General features: G+C 36.5%; 1 protein-coding gene across 1 annotated transcript in view; it reads left to right on the plus strand.

Annotated features, from left to right (window-relative positions):
* The window catches only part of ACSS3 (acyl-CoA synthetase short chain family member 3), a 56,788-nt gene that overhangs the window by 24,205 nt on the left and 11,565 nt on the right, over nt 1-21,018 (plus strand). Inside the window, exons 9-11 of the mRNA XM_007440436.3 lie at nt 1,594-1,697; nt 13,813-13,908; nt 15,399-15,462. Coding sequence (XP_007440498.1) covers nt 1,594-1,697; nt 13,813-13,908; nt 15,399-15,462 — 264 coding nt within the window. The remainder of the gene's footprint in view (nt 1-1,593; nt 1,698-13,812; nt 13,909-15,398; nt 15,463-21,018) is intronic.

The following is a 21,018-nucleotide window of genomic DNA, read 5'->3' on the forward strand; positions in this document are numbered from 1 at the left end:
TTCATGGCTGGCTGGGGAATTCTGGGAGTTGAAGTCCACTCATCTTAAAGTGGCCAAGTTTGGACAACACTGTTGTAGGGTATAATAATAGAGACTAGAAAGCCTGCCAGAGTTTCCCTTTGCACCCTCTTATACCAGGCAGAATCAAGGTGGAGTTATTCTGAGTTTTTCATGTGTTTTCCTTTCCCAGGACTGAGTTGTCTCTTACTTCCCATTAACTGTTCCTGCATACTTTCTTCAAGATTATCTCAGCACATCTCTACAGGGCACATTGCTACAAAGAAAGAAACATTGCCCCTTATTCCCTTTATCTCTCCAGGCTGCCTCGTATAACCATTTCCTTTTACTAGCTATTGCTCTTCAGGATAAATTTCTTCTGCTCCTCTCTTTTGTGTGTATCTGTCTGTGTATGTGTGTCTGTCTTTTACCCACACAACACAACAGCTTTTTTCTTTTCCTAATGAATGTGTCTAACTTTTGTTTGTTCCCTCTCTACTCTTTTAACCCCTCCATTCTGGGAGGTCATCTATTCTGATTTTCTTCTGGATATCATGTTGTCAGCCAAGAAGTCCTCTATTTCTTCTTCTGTGTACCTAGTATTTGAAGGTTCTACTACCTCTGATTCTAACTTCCACCCACTACCGACCTGTTGAACCAGATCCCTAGTATTCAAGTTAATTTCCTTACTCTACCTGTCAAACCTATACAGGTTTGTACCAGATTTACTTGTTGCCCAGATCTACTGTAAATCAGTATGACTTTTATTGTAACAGTAACAGAAATGTGTAAGTCTGAATGGACTTCCCCTTCCTTCCCTTTATCTTTGTGTGAACTGGGGAGGGGTCTGTCTGAGATGTTTATTCACTTTACTGTCTTGGCTCAGGCCCCTTTTATCTGATCATTGCCTTGGTAGCAGCTCTTTCCTCATCTTCTGCAAGGCCATTCCTTCTGCTCTCCACATCTACACTAAAAATGTGCTGCGGATGTGTAGTGGTAGATGAGGACTTGCAGAAGTTCTTGTTCCAGCAGCGCATGCCACAAGCTATTTGAAAAGTAGGTGTTCGCTGTGCAAAAGAAAATGTAATAATCCTTGAACAAACAATGAAGAGTCAATTAGTCTACAGACATTATGCTAAAATGCATTTGTTTAAGATGCCACAGGTCCTTTTGCTGCAGTAAACTAGCACAATTACCCATTTGGAAATCCTTTTAACATAGAGAATCTGAGGCCCCAGGGTTACAAGTGATCCTCAAAAATCTTATTTATGAACTCAGAAACCTCCCAAAATTGTTACAAATCGTAATTCTTAATGTGACAGAATCATTAAGAACATAATTGTTAGTAAAGAAATTCACTAGATTTATTTTTCATTACCTGAAAATTTAATGGAATGAAATTAATTTGGGATTTTGTCCTGCCCTCACTGCTGGCACAACATTCAAATGTAAAATGTGAAAAAAAAAAAAAGAAATACCCCTGCTTTATAACTCTTCCATGAGTGGGAAGCAAAACCATACATAACTGCATCTATTGTTAGTTGTTTTTATTTCTTTGTAGGAGAGTAATATTGAAAATAATCCTATTTAATGTAGGTTCCGAACATTATTTGTAGCTGGTGAACGCTGTGATGTGGATACGTTAGAATGGTGCAAAAGAATTTTCAAGGTACCAGTTTTGGATCATTGGTGGCAAACTGGTGAGTTGATTATCACTATCTGAAAACAAATGCACACACACAAAAAAACCAATTCTACCTCTTTTCTGACTGAAGTTTGTGTTTCAAATTAGTTAACATGTAGGACTCCTTAAACATGTTTGTATTTCTACATAATTTGGATTCCTTCTTATGGCTACTGTATTGTCTTCCCACTTTCTTTTGGTTTCTTTTACTATATCTGTACCTGTTATTGCCTTGAGTTATTGTGTTTATGTAAGAGTCATGAATTATCTGGCTACTGTTGTCTTGGGAGAATGAAAGATTGATGTACACTTATCTATTAGAAAAATATTTTTCTTCTCTGTATATAAAGTGGGAAGGAATATGGTTGAAATGTACCAGTATGAGAACTCCAGATGTATAAGAAATTAAACAACAGGAAAAAAGGGTTTTACTGTCAGTTCAGTTGTAAGCAAGAGCTGCACATGAACTAAACCTCAAACTGGTAGCAAATGTTGGGAGAAAATAGTCTGATACTGTAGGTATCTGAAAAAAAGTAGTTTGAAATGGGGACAGCATTGGCCTTGGAGAAAGCATGTCTGAAGAATGAATCTTCTGATGCCAGTGACATGTCCCTTATCTAACCCCACCCATCAATAGCCCTTTGGATTATTTGAGGGACTGCAGAGAGAAGTTCACTATCCTTTGCCTTTGGTTCCAATATTGCCATGAGCTTGAACACCATGAGAACAGAGAAGTGATGCAGCTTTGCTCATGCCTTGAATCATTAGTGTTTTGAATAGCTTTGTTGGGAAAAATATGGAGGCTAGACAGCCATGGTTGCAGCTGTTACTTTGCTTCAGCTTGAAAAGCCAGCTCAATTTGAAAAAACTCCAGCCATTTATTTACTAGATATTTATCTATCTTCACTGACCAGAGTGTTGATATAACAGTAATGAAGACAAGCTTTATGTTGTCACATTGATGGCTGAGTGATGCTAGAATATGCTGCATCTCACTACTGAGAAATGACTGAGAGTCTCTGTGAGATTGGCTTCATGGAGAAGTTGCTGTAATCTCTCTGAGCAACAAACATGATGGAACTGGGTAGCAGCTGAAGTGCCATTTATGTCTCGAATGGGCTGTGTGGAGTCCCTCTGCTCCATCTGGTTACTCTCAGTTTATAGAATAGGATTGAAAGGGGCTCCAAACCCCTGCCCAGGGCAGGAATACTCAGACCATCCCAAACACATAGCTGTCCAATCTTTGTTTGAAAATCTCCAATAATGAAGCACCCATGACTCGAGGAAGCACACTGTTCCACTGTTTAATAGTTCTCATGGTCAAAAAATTCATCCTTGTTTTAAGTTTGGATTTCTCTAAAGCTTTCACCCATTGGTTCTTGTCCTGTCCTCAGGCATTATAGAGAATAAATCCACACTCTCTTTCCTGTGACAGTTCTTCAAAGTATTGGAAACCTGCTAAATAGATTAGCTACAACAACTGTCTTTAGAGTCATCTAAGATATCTAATGATCCCCGTAAATAGACATTATATTCTCTATAGTTCCTCAGTGTATTAAAGTTCTTCCTTCCCTTCAGTTAAGTCAAAGTTTTCTTACTCCTATGCCCATTATTATTGGTCACTGTATCTAATTTTATACCATTTCTCAATATATTGTTAGCAGGACAGTTTATAGAGGACAGTAGTGCAAAACAAACTTACCAGGATTAAAACACAACACAGTTCAAAGAGTTACCTATTATATTAAAGCCCAAGTCTCTGTAGGAGCTGTAGCTGGCATTCACACATACAGAAGAATGTATGTCCAAATGGCAGAACTAGGGATTTTTTTCATAGAGCAGAGGACATGAAGAGATTTATGTGTGGTGTCACTAAGTGGAGGATTAAGTGAGATTACACATAATTAAGTAGAGATGTTTAAGAATGTGAACTAATTAAGTAGAGATTAATTAGTTCAAATTCTTAAATGTAGCTAGCAGTCAGGAATAGCCAAGTCAAACTGGTGTTCAGACTGGGATCAGGCAGTGTACAAATTGAATAAAATGGAAATAAATAAATAAATAAATACATACATACATACATACATACATACATACAAAGGATATGTACATTTATATATGTGGACGCTTACTATCATATGTAATACAGAAGAAAAAAAAAGGAGTTTCGTTAGCATATCCACTAATAACACAGAGACTAGTATACTAGCCTGAGTCCTACTTTAAAGATAAAAGTGATGAAAAGCTTTTGCTAAATAAGGATTTGAGGAAGCATTATGGAAATGGTAGGACTCTTAGTGGTTTTCATTACTCTACAAAAAATTGCCCAGAGGAAAAGATGGAATTTATTCAGTGAGAGATGACAGAATGTTTTGAAAACAATACTGCACATTTCTACCTTTTCCTTCCTTCCTTTTGATATTTTTAGTAGCAATGATAAAAATCTTACCTGGGAATCAGCATTTAGCCATTTTTCAAAGTGCTGTCAAAATTAGAAAGTTACATGTCCCCCCCTCCCCGATTTTGACAACTCTCTTGGTAGCCCCAGCCTGATCCCTCTGAAGATATTCCCACCTGCATTTTCTCTCTTCTTCTGCTTTTGGAACTGCATATGGGTGGCATTTCACTTTATTCTGAAATTGCATGTGTTAAGCATGAATCCACTGTTTCTTTTCATGCTCCTTCCTTCCCTTGTGCAAGTGCACTGACTGCAGTAAAAGGAATACTAATCCAAGTTCAGACATGGATCTAATCTCAAAGTAATTTTAAGGTGCGCTAAAAGAAAGCGAGATGGTGGGGCAGTTTTTCAAATCTCATTTGCATAAATGAGAGAAGCTCTGACTGCCATTAGTTTATTTCTATGAAAATGTTACAGGTTGCTGATGTCATTTCTGTTGCCTAGCAACGGCCTTTTCCCTCGTTCTGTGACTAGAGTCTTCATTAGGGTAAGGTAGATGTTTTTACTGATGGTTTGTGAATAGGGAACTGAGAGTTAAGCTCCATGAATTTCCTTTATAGAAAGAGTAATCCTTTGCTAGATTTAAGGCAGCCCTGATGGATCTTTTCCTGGAGAAAGAACATGAAGCAGATTATAAAACACTAATCCCTGCTGTAGATGGTTTTTTACATATTTAAAATAGTAGCTGTCTGATTGTTCTCTTCTGTCTGTACTGGGTTACTGACATTAAAGCATGACCATAATGTTTTTTTGGAAGCAGTTAAATTGTTAATGTTTAGCACTAATATATGCATTTTTTTGTGTTATTTGTCTGTGTCTATTGTCAACTGAACATCAGTTGTAAGTACCTTAGCAGTGGAAATGAATAAGATGCTTTGATTCTGTACAAACTAGGGAAAAAAAATCATGATTTTTATTAAAATACTGTGATATGCTGATACATACTGCAGTAAGGAATACTGGTAGTAGTCTTCCAGTTGTTTCCGCCACTCTGCCTTAACAGGTTCTGCGTGTTTATCTTCTCCTTTCCAAAGTACAGCTGCAATCAAGATCCTTGTGCTTTCTTCTCCCTCCTGAGGATGTGCTGTGAAAGAAAAGTTTCTCTTTCAAAAGGAGAAACAAAATAAGTAAAATGATCATTTCAGCTTTCTGAATTTTAAGAAGTACATAGTTCAGATGATGTCCCTCACTGTATGAAGGTTTATCCACATTTTATGGTTGGCAATAGGGTGGAAAGCAAGATGAAATACCTTGTTTGCCATTATTCTTATGGATATAGATTTGTCTAGTTTAATTAATAGAAATATGATGACAGATTCTTAAAACTGGTGTTCTGCAATATTCTTCTAGATTAGCTACCATTAAGAACAGATTCAGTAATCTAGGTAACAGATGTTCCTTTGGTTTACCCTTCCTCTGCTACAGTTTCATATGTTTCATTCAGTTTAGGGACTTCTGCTGGATATTAACTTCCAAGCACACAGCTTTTTTTTTTTTTTTTGGCTCTAAAGAGCACTGCTGGCCCTAACCCATGTAACTGCACACATGCTCAGGGATTATGTTATGTGGAGATGGGCAAGTGTTTTCCTACTGGGAATTATTTTAATACAAGGAATGAAACTTGAGTGTTTTTAATCACTGAAACTACATATATTGGACAATTAATTACACACACACACACAGAGTCTGAAATCTGTGTCCATGTGGCAGATCAAGTTTGTTGCTTATTATATATTGTAGCTTTAAAAAGCATTTTCTCTGTTCAGAACATTGTGTCTTTTTGCAAGAAATCTTCACATATGTATTAGCCACAAGATTCCTAAAGTAACGTGTTTGCAATCCGGTGGCCAGTCGGGAGCCAGTAAGTTCTTTAGGATTCAGTAGGCTCAAACTGGAGTGAAATGCCAAAAAGGATTTTATTGAATAAATATAAGAATGTTAACAGAGAAAGATTTAACAATCCACATCCCTTCAGCATGCCAGGAACCCCAAGAATGGCAGTGGATTGATCTTTTGGAGCTGGCAGTTGCACAGCACCTTCCTGGGACTTTGGGTGTATGTTGAGGTTCAAACTGTTTAGGGGCCTTTGCCACCTTTCAATAGTTTTCTTAAGAGACAGGAAGTATAGACAGTAATACTTGGAGATGGCTTGGTAGCACCTCTTATCAGGGACTTGATCATAACTTCAGATCAGCCTTTCTCAACATTAGCAACTTTAAGATGTGTGGACTTCAACTCCCAGAATTACCCAGCCAGCCATGCTGGTTGGGGAATTCTGGGAGTTGAAGTCCACACATCTTAAAGTAGCCAAGGTTGAAAAACCCTGCTTTAGATAGTGGAATCTCTGCCAAGAATGTTTTTAAGGAAGACCAGGTGCCTAGCAGAGAGCACCTGCAGGTTGCTTAATGATATATCTCTTGCGAACCCCGGTGAGTGACCTTTGCTTATGAGAACATTGTTCTTAGGCAGTTATTGTTCCTTGGCAGCTGTTAGATTAGGGAGCTGGCTCTGTCCTCTTTTATCATAATAGTTACAAGCAAGGATACAAATATGGGGTAAAACAAGAGTGATTAACAATAATGGAATCTGCAAAATATGCTGAATGACTTCTGAGTTCCTGTGTAGAGGAATTTGTAATGCAAAGCTTGCCAAGTTACATATAAAGTCCTTGGCTGGCTAAATAACCCTTTCTGCATGACATATCTTGTATTTTCAAAGGGAAAAACTTGTCCACACCACTAACTATTCACCAGTCTTCTGCAGAGCCAATACAAGAAGTCATCTACTTGGAAGAATGAATGATAGTACTTTTTAAAAGTGATTCAGTCTGTTTATTTTTTGCAACTGTCTCCTGTAATGCTTTCTTAAAGCTTAATAATGAAAGAAATGTGCAATATTGAGCCAAAGTTTAACATTGTAAGGTCCCAATATAATTTAATTAACTTGAGAAAATTAAGCATATGGTTAGTTTACCTATGGCAGGATCATAATAATAGGTACTATATAACTAGTTTGGCTGTTCTGCAATATTTGAACTCATTTTTTTTTCCTTGACTACATTATCTTATAGTATAACAAATTCAGTTGTCTGTGTGTCCAGACAACTGTGTGTCATTTTCTCTATCAAAGTCATTCATATTTTAATTAATATAGCATGGCAGCTTAAATCCAAAATGTTTCATCTGTACACTCTCAGGTGATCTTCAGTATGCTTGGACACTGCACCCCAAATTCTGGGAAGATGCTGAGCATCCCTGCTTTGTAGCTCATGTGCTGAAGAATGTTCTAAGCCTGGAGTTTTGTTCTCAGGCTTAATCCAATAGAATGATTTTCAGTATGCCTCATTTCCCTCTTTACCTCAGAGGCTAAGGACTACCTTGGTTACTTCTACATATTTTGGGAAAGAACTGGATCTAGGATCTGTTTGCTTCTGATTGGACTCTACCTTTTTATACATTTCTTTTATGGCTTGTTTCGTCTTCGTTTGCCCTACTTTCAGACAGTTGATTTAACATGGTTTGCTCCAGGCTGAGGCTGCACAAAGATATGCCAGCTTAAATTTGCTCTGCCTACACAGTTGGTCTCTACTCTGCCTTGATAACAAGGCCAGTGAGTGATTGTGGAGTTTACTGCAGGACAGATTAAAGTTCAGCTACTGGTGGATTTCCCAAAACATTCATTAGTCACTGCCATTAAAATGGGCTGGTGCTAGGGGAGGAGGCAAATTTTGACAGATAGTTGTAGTGAAACCTTCACAGTTTGCTTTAGAAAGGTCCAAGCCTGCTTTGTTCTTTGGTGGTCTTATTGTTGCTGTTACTAATGTAGGTAGAGCAGTGCCTCTCTAAGTATTACTCTCGAAGTATTTAGAGAGGCCCTGACCTACTTTTCTAGCAATAGCCATACCAAGCACTCAGAAGGCTTGGGCTATAATTTTCTCTAGTGATGTTGGTGCTCCTTTTCCTCTTTTGGCACCATGTCAGTCCAGTAGGAGAAAACAAAAAGGCCATGGAGAAAAGTTGGCTACCGTGGTAACAGGTTTGCCTGCTGCAGCCAAAAGCAATTGATAGGAGCAGGGTACATTCCAGGCCCTGCCATCACACATCATGGAAATAGCAAGGCTTGTGTTAAGAGAAGATGGAAAACATTGCTTCTCTATCAGATTAGAAAAACTTGCCAGTTGACCTTGGCAGTGGGCAAGGGATGAAAGGAAGGCTGTGTCATGCTGACATATCTTGCAAGAATGGTAGATGAAGTTAGGAAATTGTGTAGATGTGCCTCTGTTCCTGTCTTCATGGAGGTATAAGTTTTTATTGAAGTAGAATTAATCTTATTTGAAGTAGTATCTTAAAAACTGCTTTCATCTGCGTTATTTCTGCTGGGATATATCTGGCAGCACATGTGAATTGAGTTAACCTGTTTCTGGATCTGTTTCTGCCATCATTCAAAGCATTTAGGTAAAGGATGAGAAACATTTTCCATTTGAGGGTCATGTTTGTTCATGGTTACATAGTAGTGGTAGATGAAGCCAGAGTGGGTATAAATCACAGCAACTTTTTTTTTTCCTCTTCTTTTTTCCTCCTCCTCTTCCCTCCCCGTAACCTTTCTGTTCCCACTCTAATTTCACAAATAGCTTTACTTTACAAAAAGCCTCATTTAAACAATGATGAGAATTTCCCATCATTGATTTTATATATTAAAGTAGCAGATCTTAAGATGGCATTGAAAACACGTTCTCTCCTACTGGATAAATACATTCATAAGGAACCATTCAGTAACAAAGTGGTTCTGATACTGGGACTTCTGGTGAGGATTCATGGTGAACTAGACATCCCTGAAGGAGCGGGGGATGTCACTGCAGCAGAGATTGATGGCCAGATGGTGAATTCTGGCCAGTGAAATCTCTCCGGAAGAAGGAGAGATCATGAGATTGCCCACATGTACCCCGGATAGCTGCTCCTCATGAGTAGACTGCAGGAACCACAGTTTCTTTGTGGTTGACTTGTGAGTCGAGTGGCTGGGAGTCAAAGGATTTCAACGAAGCTCACAGCCATTATGTAGCCTATATGGAAAGTTCAGCTGGGCCTCATTTCTTAATCACTTTTGGAAATTGCTTCTTAACTGCTTTTTAACTATTAGGAACCTTCTCAATGGCAAGTTTTAGAGCACCAGGTGAGTCTCCTTCAATCCTTAGTGAAAGAAGTTTTAAATACAAGTTTAAGGATTTTTTTTTTTGTAAAAAAAAAAAATCTTTTCTTTTAGAATAAGCAGCAAAAGGGTAATTCAGATGTTGATTTTGGAAAGTTATGAATGGACTAAGGGTCCAGATGGATTTGAAATAAGATTTTGAAATTATAAGAATCCTTCCTGTGGGAAAATGAAACCAGCTGATGTTTTAATAATTAAAAGGGATATACAAATAATGAACCAAAAGAGTGATCTGGATAACTTTTGTATATTTACAAAAGAGTCTTGTTAAAGTTTTTAAGGATCTTGTGAGACAGGACAAAGAAAAAATGAACAGAAATCAAGTTTGGGACAGTATTTGAAGGGATTAAAGATGAAGATTGTTAAAAGTAAAAGAAAGGAATATAAGGTTGGTTTATTTGATCAAGGTTAAAATAGATATGTTGTTATCTCTGGTAACCCTTAATGGACTTTTGCTGACCAGGACTGAATGAGGCTTTAAAGATTTATTTTTAAGATAAGAGATGAGATATGGAAAGAAGAGATAATTTGTTGTATTTTAACAGAAGATGATAAGTTACTAAAATTGTTTATACTTGTTATGAAGCGGGAAGTCATTTCTTTATGTATTTTCTTTTTCTTTACTATATTTGTATTCTTTCTTTTCTATTTTTCTATTTTTTCCTTTTCTGTACTTTCTATTTAATATTATTTTTTTTTAGTTTGTATTAGTTCTTTTTAATTGTAAAGTTTGATAAAATTATTATTAAAAAAAATCATTCTGATACTGAAGTGCTGCCTGTTTAAACTGATTTTTGCCCATGATAGCAGGGAAGTGTGATAAGACTCCTTTTCTCTGTTTCCCCTATGTCCTTTTAATTAGAATTTTGTTTTAATTTTTATCTGGTTTTAAATCTAATTTTAACCTAGTTAGACTAATTTAGTAGCTTTCTTCCTTTTTAAGATATTTTTAGATAGTTTCTTTTTATTTATATCTCTAATGGGGAAAAAGAAGAAGAGGTTTTGAATGAACTCTGAATATGCAATACACAATTTTAGGATTCATGTCCTGGCTCATGGATCTGACTCTACACCAGAAAGTACAGAAGTTTCAATTCGAGCCTCAACTTGCCTCACAAGTAGAGCTAGAACAGAGGCAGTAACTACAAACAACCAGTATATGTCTACCGTTCTCCCTCTACAGAAGTACTCCTCTATAAATCAGCAGACAAATCATTCAAAAAATAATGAGTTATCTAGTCTCCTCTTAACAAATCCTTCTCAAACAGACTTGCTGGAAAATCAATGTCTTTTAATGGCTGATACTGTTTCCGTAATATACCTAAATGTAAAAACCATTAAGGAGAAATTAGACATGCTTTTCTGCCTTCTAAAGTATTTCCCAAAAGGAATTGCAACAGGTGGAGGAATCCCCTAGAATCACCTCTGCACCTCAGAATAATGTTATATATACAAATGGGATTTCTATTAAAAAGCCATTCTTTCCTTGAGTTTGCTGCTATGTAGTCCAGTTTCTCAGGTAGGTTTAGTAGCCACGGAATGGCTTCCTAGTTCAAGGGATGTTTGTATGATTTTACTTAAGTTTAATTCTTCTACAATTTCATATATGTTAATTAGAACGAGCAATTATTTGGCATCCTTTGAAATTTATCCTAATTGGGTCTTCAGTAATCTGACAGTTAAGCCTCTACTGCCTTCCTCCAAATCTGGGTTCGTTGCCAAAATAAAACTGGAAACACAGACCTAATATATAGCATGGCTCCAACAAGCAGTGATAAATTTGATCATCTATTCTGGCATCTACTCTTTCATCCTTCTGTTAAACCTAGTTTCAGTGCCAGTAACCTAATTTCTTTAGTGTTGGATCAGATATCTTTGTGTTTAATTGATGCTCCACTTGGTGGTGACTCACTCGGCCCTTCATTATTCAGTGCCTTTCCCAATTAGCTCTCAGTTTCACAATCAGAAATAAAAACTAGTTTCTCAGTTGAAAAATGACAAAGCTCCAGTAAAGATATGATTTTGCCAAAATGATTGAAAATAAATCCTGATTGGTGGGCTTCCATACTAGCCCCTCTGTTTATTGCTATTAACAATGCTCTGTCATTTCCTAAAGAATGGCTTAATTATATCACTGTTCCAACATACAAGGAAATTGATAGGCAGAATGCTGCTAACTACCGTCCCATCAGTTTATTGTCAGTAATTAGAAAGCTATATGCTAGATTATTGTCAATAATTAGTAAACTATATGCTAGATTTCCCCAACATAAACAATCCTGAACGGGCAGGATTTAGATAAAATAAATAGATTAAAACTCTGTAAACAGAATTTGCACCTTAAACACAGGCTGCCAGTTTTTTTTTTAACACAAAGAGAATACTATATTATGGCAGGTATGTTCAGAGTTTAGAACTCTCTGTGTGCCCAGCATAATGCATAGACGCCAGCCTCAATACTCCAAGTGGTATCTTTGACCTTTGATATTCCTCCAGGTGGCTGGGTGATTTTGGGCCAATCACTCTCTATCAACCCAATCCATCTCATGAGGTAGCTGTTGTGGAGAAAATAAGAGGATGAGAATTAGGTATGTACATTACCCTGAGCTGATCAGAATAAAGGCAGGATACAAATCAAATAAATAAAAAACAAAGAAAAACAGCAGTGCAGGGATCGCCTGGCTCACTTTCAAGATATATAATTTTTTAAAATCTTTGGCTCTGTTCATTAATTTGCAGGTTTACTGTATTGTGCTTTGGGCTAACTCCACATCAAACCACTTGTTGCTTCTAAGGCATATCCAGACTTATCCCAGGAAGTTTACCTTTGTCAATAAAAGGGGATAATTAGGAGTGTTTCTCTAGGGAATTGTGTTCCTGCCTTATTACCTAAATACCATGCCTAAAATGGATGGTGGGCTCAGACCTATCTTAGGCCTTAAATCTCCCAACTCTTTTTTTTTTATTTTTTTATGATTCACCCATTTCAGGATGATACTGAGTGTTTTATTTCTTCCATCTTGTGGAAGGGGATGTGGCTCAAGTCTATAGATTTGTGGGATGTATACCTTCATATATCCATAGAACCCTACCCTTGCCTGTTCCTCCATTTTATAATAGAGGGATCTATTTACCACTTGTATATTTTATAATTTGACCTCTCTGCAGCTTTGAAATTTTTTTTCCTAATGATATTACACCTGTTGATATGTTCTTGTGCCTCCAAGGTATCATTTTATTCTTTTAAATAGATGGCTCCTAATTACATTATGATAAGCCTGCAGACACATGGCTTTGATGCTGGCTGGTCATGCAGACTCACATCCATGTAGATTGTAGGAGAAGAGCTCAAACTTTCTGTTCTCTCTAACTCTCTGTTTTGTTTTAATGATAACATGTTGGGAATAGAAGGAAGTTTAGCTTTTCATAGGACAGAGCTTTCACAGGAGAAGGAAAGACTGATACAGAGCTGCCAAAAAAGGGAGAAGTCTTTAAAACAGCTGAGATGGTGCATTAAGATCAGAGAGAAATGGCAGAGATAAATGACAAAAACAAAGTAGTAACAAAAGACTGAGCAACACACTGGTGATGTACACGTGGATCATAAGGTCCCAGAATCATACTCTGGCCTTAAACTCTGGATAGTGGCTGCCGGTCAGTGTCCAGAATAGTAGATTGATTTGACATTATATAAGATAGTTTTCTGCCATTTATTCATTTTTTTCCCCTTTTGATCATGAGGTGCCTTTTTCAAGACTATCCCTCACTTCTCTAACACATTCCTTTGCCACTTAATGCTGTGGCCTTAGCAACTCTGGAAATTGAAAAGATTTTTTTTTCACTGTATTTTCCCTCCTCCTCTGTATGGTCTCCTTGCTGTGATGATCTCGATATACCCCTTATTGTAGAAGACTTATGTTGTACACATATGTACACTTATTTGGAAACAAGTCCTACATGCTTAAGAAGGTGTGCCTCTGGTTAGGCATGAATGGAATGGTTATTTACAAATAATTGTAAAACTATTGTATACACTGAAGTCATCTTTGAAAACCATGTGAATTTGGTAACAGGATTTGCATGCTTTTCTGTACTGATTCTAGCATGAGAAGCAGTATCATATAAGGGGCTGGACTGGGTGTTCTTCAGTTCATTTTATCTCCAGAAATACTCAGTGAAGTAAGCTAGGCTGAGAGGTAATGACTGGCTGTACATCACCAGTGAGCTCTATCCTCTAGTAGGGACTTGAACCTGAGTTTCTTCAGTGCCAGTTCAACACTTTAACAAGTGTGCTACATTGGTTCCTTTAAGTAAGTTAAATTGTATTCCTGTTGTATTGCACATAATAATAATTTTAAAGTTTTTTTTTAATGTGAACCTCAAAGTCCATTAGTTTACGCATAAAAATAACTCTATAATGTTACAAAAACTTTTAAAAAGCATTTCCCCCCCCCTTTTTTTTTTACAGAAACAGGTTCTCCGATAACAGCTTCCTGCATTGGCTTAGGAAACTCTTTAACACCTCCTCCAGGACAGACAGGAAAATTGGTACCAGGATACAATGGTAAATTTGCAAAGTAGATGCTTCTAAAATATAATGTGTGTTGTGTATGTGTGTGTTTCTTTCTTTTTAACCACTCAGTTCCTGACAAAAAGGAACAAGTAAACAATCTTTAAAGCTTAAGTGTTGCTGTTTTGACAATTCAGAACCAACCAAACTTTGATCTTTTTTTAAACTAATTCAGCATTCCTGTTCTGTAGCAATATCTCAAAGTTGAAAGAAACCCTGCCAAATATGTCTTCATAGAATATATTTATGGATTGTAGCATGGATCAATTGTTTCCTAAAGCTGCAGTAACCTGTATTCACTCTGACAAAAAGGCACAACACTGTAATGTGGACTGTTATTACTTCATTTTTTGCTTGGACGTCTTTAGAATATCTCAACCCCTATAGGTCACCATATGTGGCTTTCTGTTCTGTAGCACAAATGCCCAAGAGAATCACTTATGCATTGAATTGTATGGGCCAGAATGAATGAAAGTCAAACATTTAATCTATACACAAACTGCCACACAGAGATTAAACTGCTTGTGGGCCAGGAAAACGTTATAGCAAGTTAGACCAGAGTTTCAGATACCTCTTGGGGATCTGTCTGAGAGAATGGATCTTGTTGGTTATAATGAAATCGTGGCAACTGCTGTGCATTCCATGGGTGTTCTTGACATATTCTGAACAGGATACTTTATAGTTGTTGGATTTCTGTATGCCTATTGTAGTATCTGCACTAACACATGCAAGAAATCTTAATATGGAGAAGCCTCTGAGCTGGTATTTGCATATTCACAGTGTATCCATGTGGTAGCCTCCATAAATATGTTTCATGATTCAGAAAATCTCTGTTGAACTTAGCTAGAGTTCAACTACTTTATCAGGAAGACTATCTTTTATGAACCAGACATGAAAAGACACTAGCTGCTGCTACTTTGAATGACAAGTAAAGAAAGAATAGAACATGTGCAATCAAAATTAAGGATGTTGAACAGGAGTTTCATAATTTAGTATTGTGGTTTCACTTTAAACCCCAAGACATATCTTCTCTTGAAATATAATTAAAGCTAAAATTCTGAAATGTAATGCAGGCTGTTTCACTTGGACATGAATAAGATGTATTCAGTTAACTGAAAAATAGTTAACTGTGTTTATATAAAAGATGGATGGAGGAAAATGCTTTTAAAAATTATATATTCCCTTTTCCTATTTGAATAACATGAACAGTAATGATGAAGCAAAGAGAAATTCATACATAACTATGGCAAATGACCCATGTTTATTAACCCAGGAATAGATATCATCTTGTCCATTTCCACCTCCTCTTCATCTTTCATTACATATAAGATACTCAGGACTGTAAATTTTGGAAACAAACAAACAACACCTTTCATTCCATTTAACTTTCTGAAATTGGTTAACCTTGAAATATTTCTATTTTAATTTAAATGGAAAGTATTATCCTTGTATTTGTGACTTCTTGTGATGCCTTTTTGTTTTAGTTAAGATTCTGGATGACAACAAGCAACCTGCAAAAGTGAAGACTTTAGGAAACATTGTGGTGAAGTAAGCAATCCATGACTTCCCAGACATTTACAACTAAGCAGCATAATAAGATGGAGGGAATGAGAATGTATCCAGAGTGGACAGTTGAAGAATAATCAATAACCCTAACCCTAACCCTAATCAATATCAGGTCTGCTGATAGGATATTGTAATGTTGATCTGATGCAATGTTCATGTCTGTTTGCCAAGAAAAGACAACCTCCATTTAAGGAAAAAAAACCCCATAATTGAAATAGAAAGCCTATATACTCAAAGATAGAACTGTACTCTGAAAAACATTAATTATTAGAGGTAAATGTAGCCTCTGATCATAAAATCTAGGCTATTAAGTGTTGATTTAAAGATAGATGCTTAAAGCTAGCATATAAAATATTTTGTTTCATTACTTTTAAGTATTGTAGGCCAGAATCCCTTCCTGCTTACTTATGAACAATGCATTAAGTGTAGTCAATAGGGCTTACAGTTTTCTGTGAAGCACGTTATATATAAGCTAGCTCAACCTGTTTCTTTGGGGCATAATTATGTTTTTTTCCAATATTTAGTTATGAATTGTATAATTTGATATCTTGATAATTGCACAGAAACAGCTCCACATGATTAAAAGGAAGTGGGGCTACATCCCTGGCCCTGCCGTGATCATGCAACGGACATATATAGGCCTATGTAGGAACTAGTGTTACAAATTTTTCCTTAAAAATCTTAATCACCCTTGTATATTTATCCCACGTATGGACAGCCATTCACATCTACAGTATAGTAGGCATGTGTCACTGGCTTTTTCTACTTGCTATGTTGTGGAACATACAACTCACTTAGCAGATTGGAATGAGTGTCTTGCATTTGCCAGAAGCACAGCTTGGGTAGGCAGTGAGATTTTATGCAGAGAACATACACACACTTGCACACAGTGGGGTATCTATCCCTAATTCTCCTTTTTAGCATTCTCAGATTTCAATTTAGAGGCAGCTAAAATGTGTGCAGTGAGTAGCAAGTATACTGAATTTCAGCAACGATAAAGCTTTCGTGATTTAACAAGATAGATGCCCATACTCTCAGATGCACTCCTGCCCATACTCCTCTCTCTCTCTTTTCATTCATTCTTATTCCCTCAGCGCACAATGCAGTGCCAGTCTGAGAGAAAGGGGTAGGGTGTGCCTGGAGAAAGAATCCTCTGCTGAGGCTTTGTTTCCGACTCTGTTATAGTTTGCTAGTTGCTGGAGGAAAGAACTTTGAAAGTTCATCTTATGCAACTTTCTTGGCTGATTTCCTTGTTCCTCAGGTGTCTGCTTTTTCTCCCCATTCCACCTTTGGAATGAATAAGTGATGTGCTTGCCTTCAGATAATGGTGTGTTTAGGCCTCTTATTGTCTCAGTCTTAAAGTGCTGACCCTAGCCTTTTTAGAGAGATCTTTTAAAATTTTGTAACACTGGAATTTCATATAGAAAATTATATTTCATTGCTCAACACATTTAACTTGGAGCAGCCAGGAAAACCCTTGATTGCTGCCAGTGATATGTTCTATTACAATTTTTAACAAATGGGTCCCATTCATGTGTAACATGTAGGGATGTGCATAACTGATGAATACAGGAATGGAATGTCCCAGAGAACTCTGGAATGTTCTGTTGCCCCCCAGGGCTATGCTGAATCTCTGGACATTGCCATTCTGGGGGACAGTTGGGCAGTTTCCAGAATTAAATCTTATGAACCAAAAGAGGTTCATGGTGTCCCAGATATAGCATTCTGAAGAAAACAGATGTATTTTGAGGCTGAACAAGCTCTGAGACACCTTGAACTGCTTCCAGTTCAGGAGATTTGTTTCCAGAAAGCACCTCCCTCAAGAGCAGCATGGTCCTGACTTTGTTTGCCATGATCTGTTTTCTTCCTTTTTACCTATGTAAGCTGCCCAGAGTCATTTGGGAATCTATCAGATCAAATCAGAGGGAAGGGATTATTTTGGACCTAATCCTGTATCACTGAGTTCTGCACATCTCTTGTAAAATGAGTGAAGGGATATCACAGACTCAGTAAAATATTAGACTTAAAGTCCTGGAGAGAATCTAGTTTCTAATTCTAATTTGTCTAATTCTAATTCTAATTTGTCATCTCCCTCAGTTATTTTCCTAACAAATACACAATCCTGTTTTGTATTACCATGCTATGTTCTGTGTAGCAGATGAGAATCTTCTAATCTAGAAGGTTTTAACCATCCATACATCTTGTGCACAGTTGAACCATTGATTGGACTTCTTGTTTTCTTTTCTGCATTCCACTGTTTTCAGTTTCTGCTGCTTCTGATTATGATTTCACTAAACCTCTGCTGTGTATAATATGTCATTTGGAATTTTTTGGCTGATTTACAGGTACTGCTGGAGCTGATTATTTTTTTATAGAGCTGCACATTCTTCAGAGTTATTAAGAAGTGCTTTGGACTTCCTGAAAGCACAGCTTCTCTCCTAATTAAAGCAGTTATTCTTTCTTAGATTTCTGCATGAGTTGATACATTCTATCATTTTTCCTTTTTTATGCATTTCCATTACAATATTCTGAAAATTCTGCAGTATTTTGTAGAATGTAATGGGTGAACCCTAAGTTGCAAACTCAGCATTTATGGCTGCTTTGCATGTTATTTTTTTTGACTAGTGTATATAAAACATGGACATCATTACATCAAGTGGTAGTATATGTACATACCTTAGTTAATTAATAAGAAAAATTCATACCTTCATAATAGCATTTCATTTCCCAGTGGTGGAGAATGTGATTTTCTCCTAATCACAACATGCAAAATATTTTGATTACTTATTTTGACTGGAATATATCTATATCTATCTATATCTATATCTATATCTGTACATGCAAAATATATTTAGGTCTTACAGTTGTTTGTTAAACACAACCAGTAATTATATTAAATTGTATTATTTTTAAAGATAATACAGTACTTGTAAGAAGTAGTATAGAGTATATTGTGAGCAAGATAGATCCAGAAGCCATAATTTATTTGAGAGTGCATTTTGATCGATATACTGAACAGTTCACAAGCCAGTCAGAAGAATGTGCACTTGCTTGATGTTAGTTTTCATACTTTTAATATATGCAAAGGTTACTGTATTTATGCCACAATAATCAAACTAGCTCATTTATTAAATGCCATGGAAAAGTTAACAATGATGAGCCACAAATATTTGGTGAATAGACCCAAGATAGAATAAGAAACATTCACTGAACTTCACTGAAAAATCTGTGGATCTTTATTTGACTTTCAGCAGATGTTATGTACCAATTCCAGATAAACTACTTTAAAATACCCTCACAAATTCTTATATTTTCCATTTATTTATGCGTATCTGTTGCAAGCCACCAGATGGAATTCATCTAACACCTGTTATGTTGCTGTGCTACATATCAACTTTTGGAATTCATATGAATATGTTTGTGTTCTTAGCTGTGAGAGCCCTACTTTATAGTTAAACTGAAAGCAGGACAGAAATGGAAAAAGTTCTAGGAAATCATCAAGGGCTACCAGTGGGAATTGCCCTTCCTTCTCTAACAAGGACTTTTTGGATAGTTAAATAAATCAAAAGCACAACTTGTTATCAGTCATATATTACAATAAAGCATACAAGGTAGCTTTAATTTTCTAATGTTTTCTTTTTTAAATGTGTGTATTGAAATGGTATAAAAATATACAAAATTATATTCACAAAACTACTGAATTTGCTAAACGGAAGTTAGAAGTTAAGGTTTAGTATAGGTTTGGCATCCTCCACAGCAATTCTTTATAATATGTAGCAGAAATATTAACATTTTAAAGTTCCATCATTCTGTTTAAGGTGTCTTTTTCTTCAGCTACAAGAAACAATTTACAGCATAAGGATATGAGTAATACAATTTGTAACAGGCAAAGACTGAGGTGATGAAGCCCATGGCTGCTGTTCATTTGAGAACATGATGTCCTAGAATAAACACTTGAATTGCTAAGGCTACTTGCAAGTAAATGTTCACAAAATACTGGACTACAGTAGACGTAAGTTGGGTTAAGACTGGAACTTCATATAATCTCCAAGAATGGGATAGAATAAGAAGTGATATTAAGTAGGAAGAAAAAGAAGACAGTTATGAGAGAAGGACTTCCACCTGAGAATGGCTTAAAGATTAAAGGAACAGAGAGCTCTAGTGATCTTAAAGAGAAAATATTGACTAGACAAACAGAGAGAGAGAAGCAAAGAAGAAAATAGTACATAGAATAAGAAACCATGGGGCCGTGGTCCAAGAGTTGTAAAATTAGATCAATTTACTTACATAACACTTCACAGTGGGCAACATTTACTCTTAGAGGTTTAAAGTATGAATCGTTTCCTGTTGCTGTAATGCATGGTAATGTGGATGGTCTTTCTGCCTGGGTAATGAATTAGATTTTAACATAGATTGTACCATGAGCTCAAATGTGTCTTTTTTGGGGGGGGTACAGGTGGGAATAAACACCTGATTTGTTAATCTTTCCATCCAACTTGCAATGTCATTGAGAGTACCCTTTTATTGTTTCTTGAAAGGGCTTTTTGAGAAGCTTATTTTTAACAAATCATGAAATCATAATACTGATAATGGGGGAAACTCTTGGGGAACATTGATGAATTATTTGGAAAAACTCAAATGAGTTTCTAAGTCACTTTGTAATTAATGTGATGGTGTTGTAATCATAAATTGAATTGTTATATTCTAAATGATAATAATTCTTGACAAAGTGTGAGAATGAAAATCACTGCTACTAACCATCTTTGGATTGTTTCTCTTCTCTTAACCACTATATAAAGGATAATTGTTTGTGTGAAATGGCTCAAGATGAATACTGTGTCTTAAGGATAAGACTGTTGTGGTTGCCTTAGAGTTGCAGTGGGAAGGAGAAATCAAGTTAACAGTGGTCAGTTAGAAGAGGAATAAAGAAGATAGCTGGAGGTTCCTGTGCTCAATGTTGAGAAAGAAGTAAGTTTTCTAGTCCAAGAAAAATATGCTGGGAAAATTACTTGAAGATTGGAGCTATTGACTGGAAAAAACGGAAGATGGAAAGTTTTAAACTGGCAACAGAGCCAAGCGTCTAAAGTATGACCAGAAGAATCTTTAGAAAATATCGCCTGAAACATCTGAGTTACCCTAGAAATGTGATGCAGCAAGAACAATTTGAAGCAGAGGAAATCTGCTGTATAGTATCTATTCTGACTCTGAGTGTTTGATTGAAGGCTAGGGAAATCTAACCTGAAGAAAAGTTACTGAATATATTTAGCTATGGAAAATCCTTACATGTTAGAAATGGTAAATAAGCATGTTTCATTGTTCATTAAAGAGCTGAATTTTGTTTATCTTCTGAGCTCATTTCCATTGGTGGCTGCCATCATGTATATATACATATATTGGACTGAGATAACTCCCCCCCCCAAAAGTGTGGTTTATTTTGGTGAATATGATTGGGATTTGTGTGGTTCTCTAATTGTGAGGACTGACAGCTATTGAACAATGTAGCTGGCTGTTCTATAGGCCACACTCCAGATTTTCAAA

Source organism: Python bivittatus, unplaced genomic scaffold (assembly GCF_059951505.1).
Source record: "Python bivittatus isolate LINGU-HERP-01145 unplaced genomic scaffold, Pbiv_v1 ctg000330_np1212, whole genome shotgun sequence".
Taxonomy (NCBI): Eukaryota; Metazoa; Chordata; class Lepidosauria; order Squamata; family Pythonidae; genus Python; species Python bivittatus.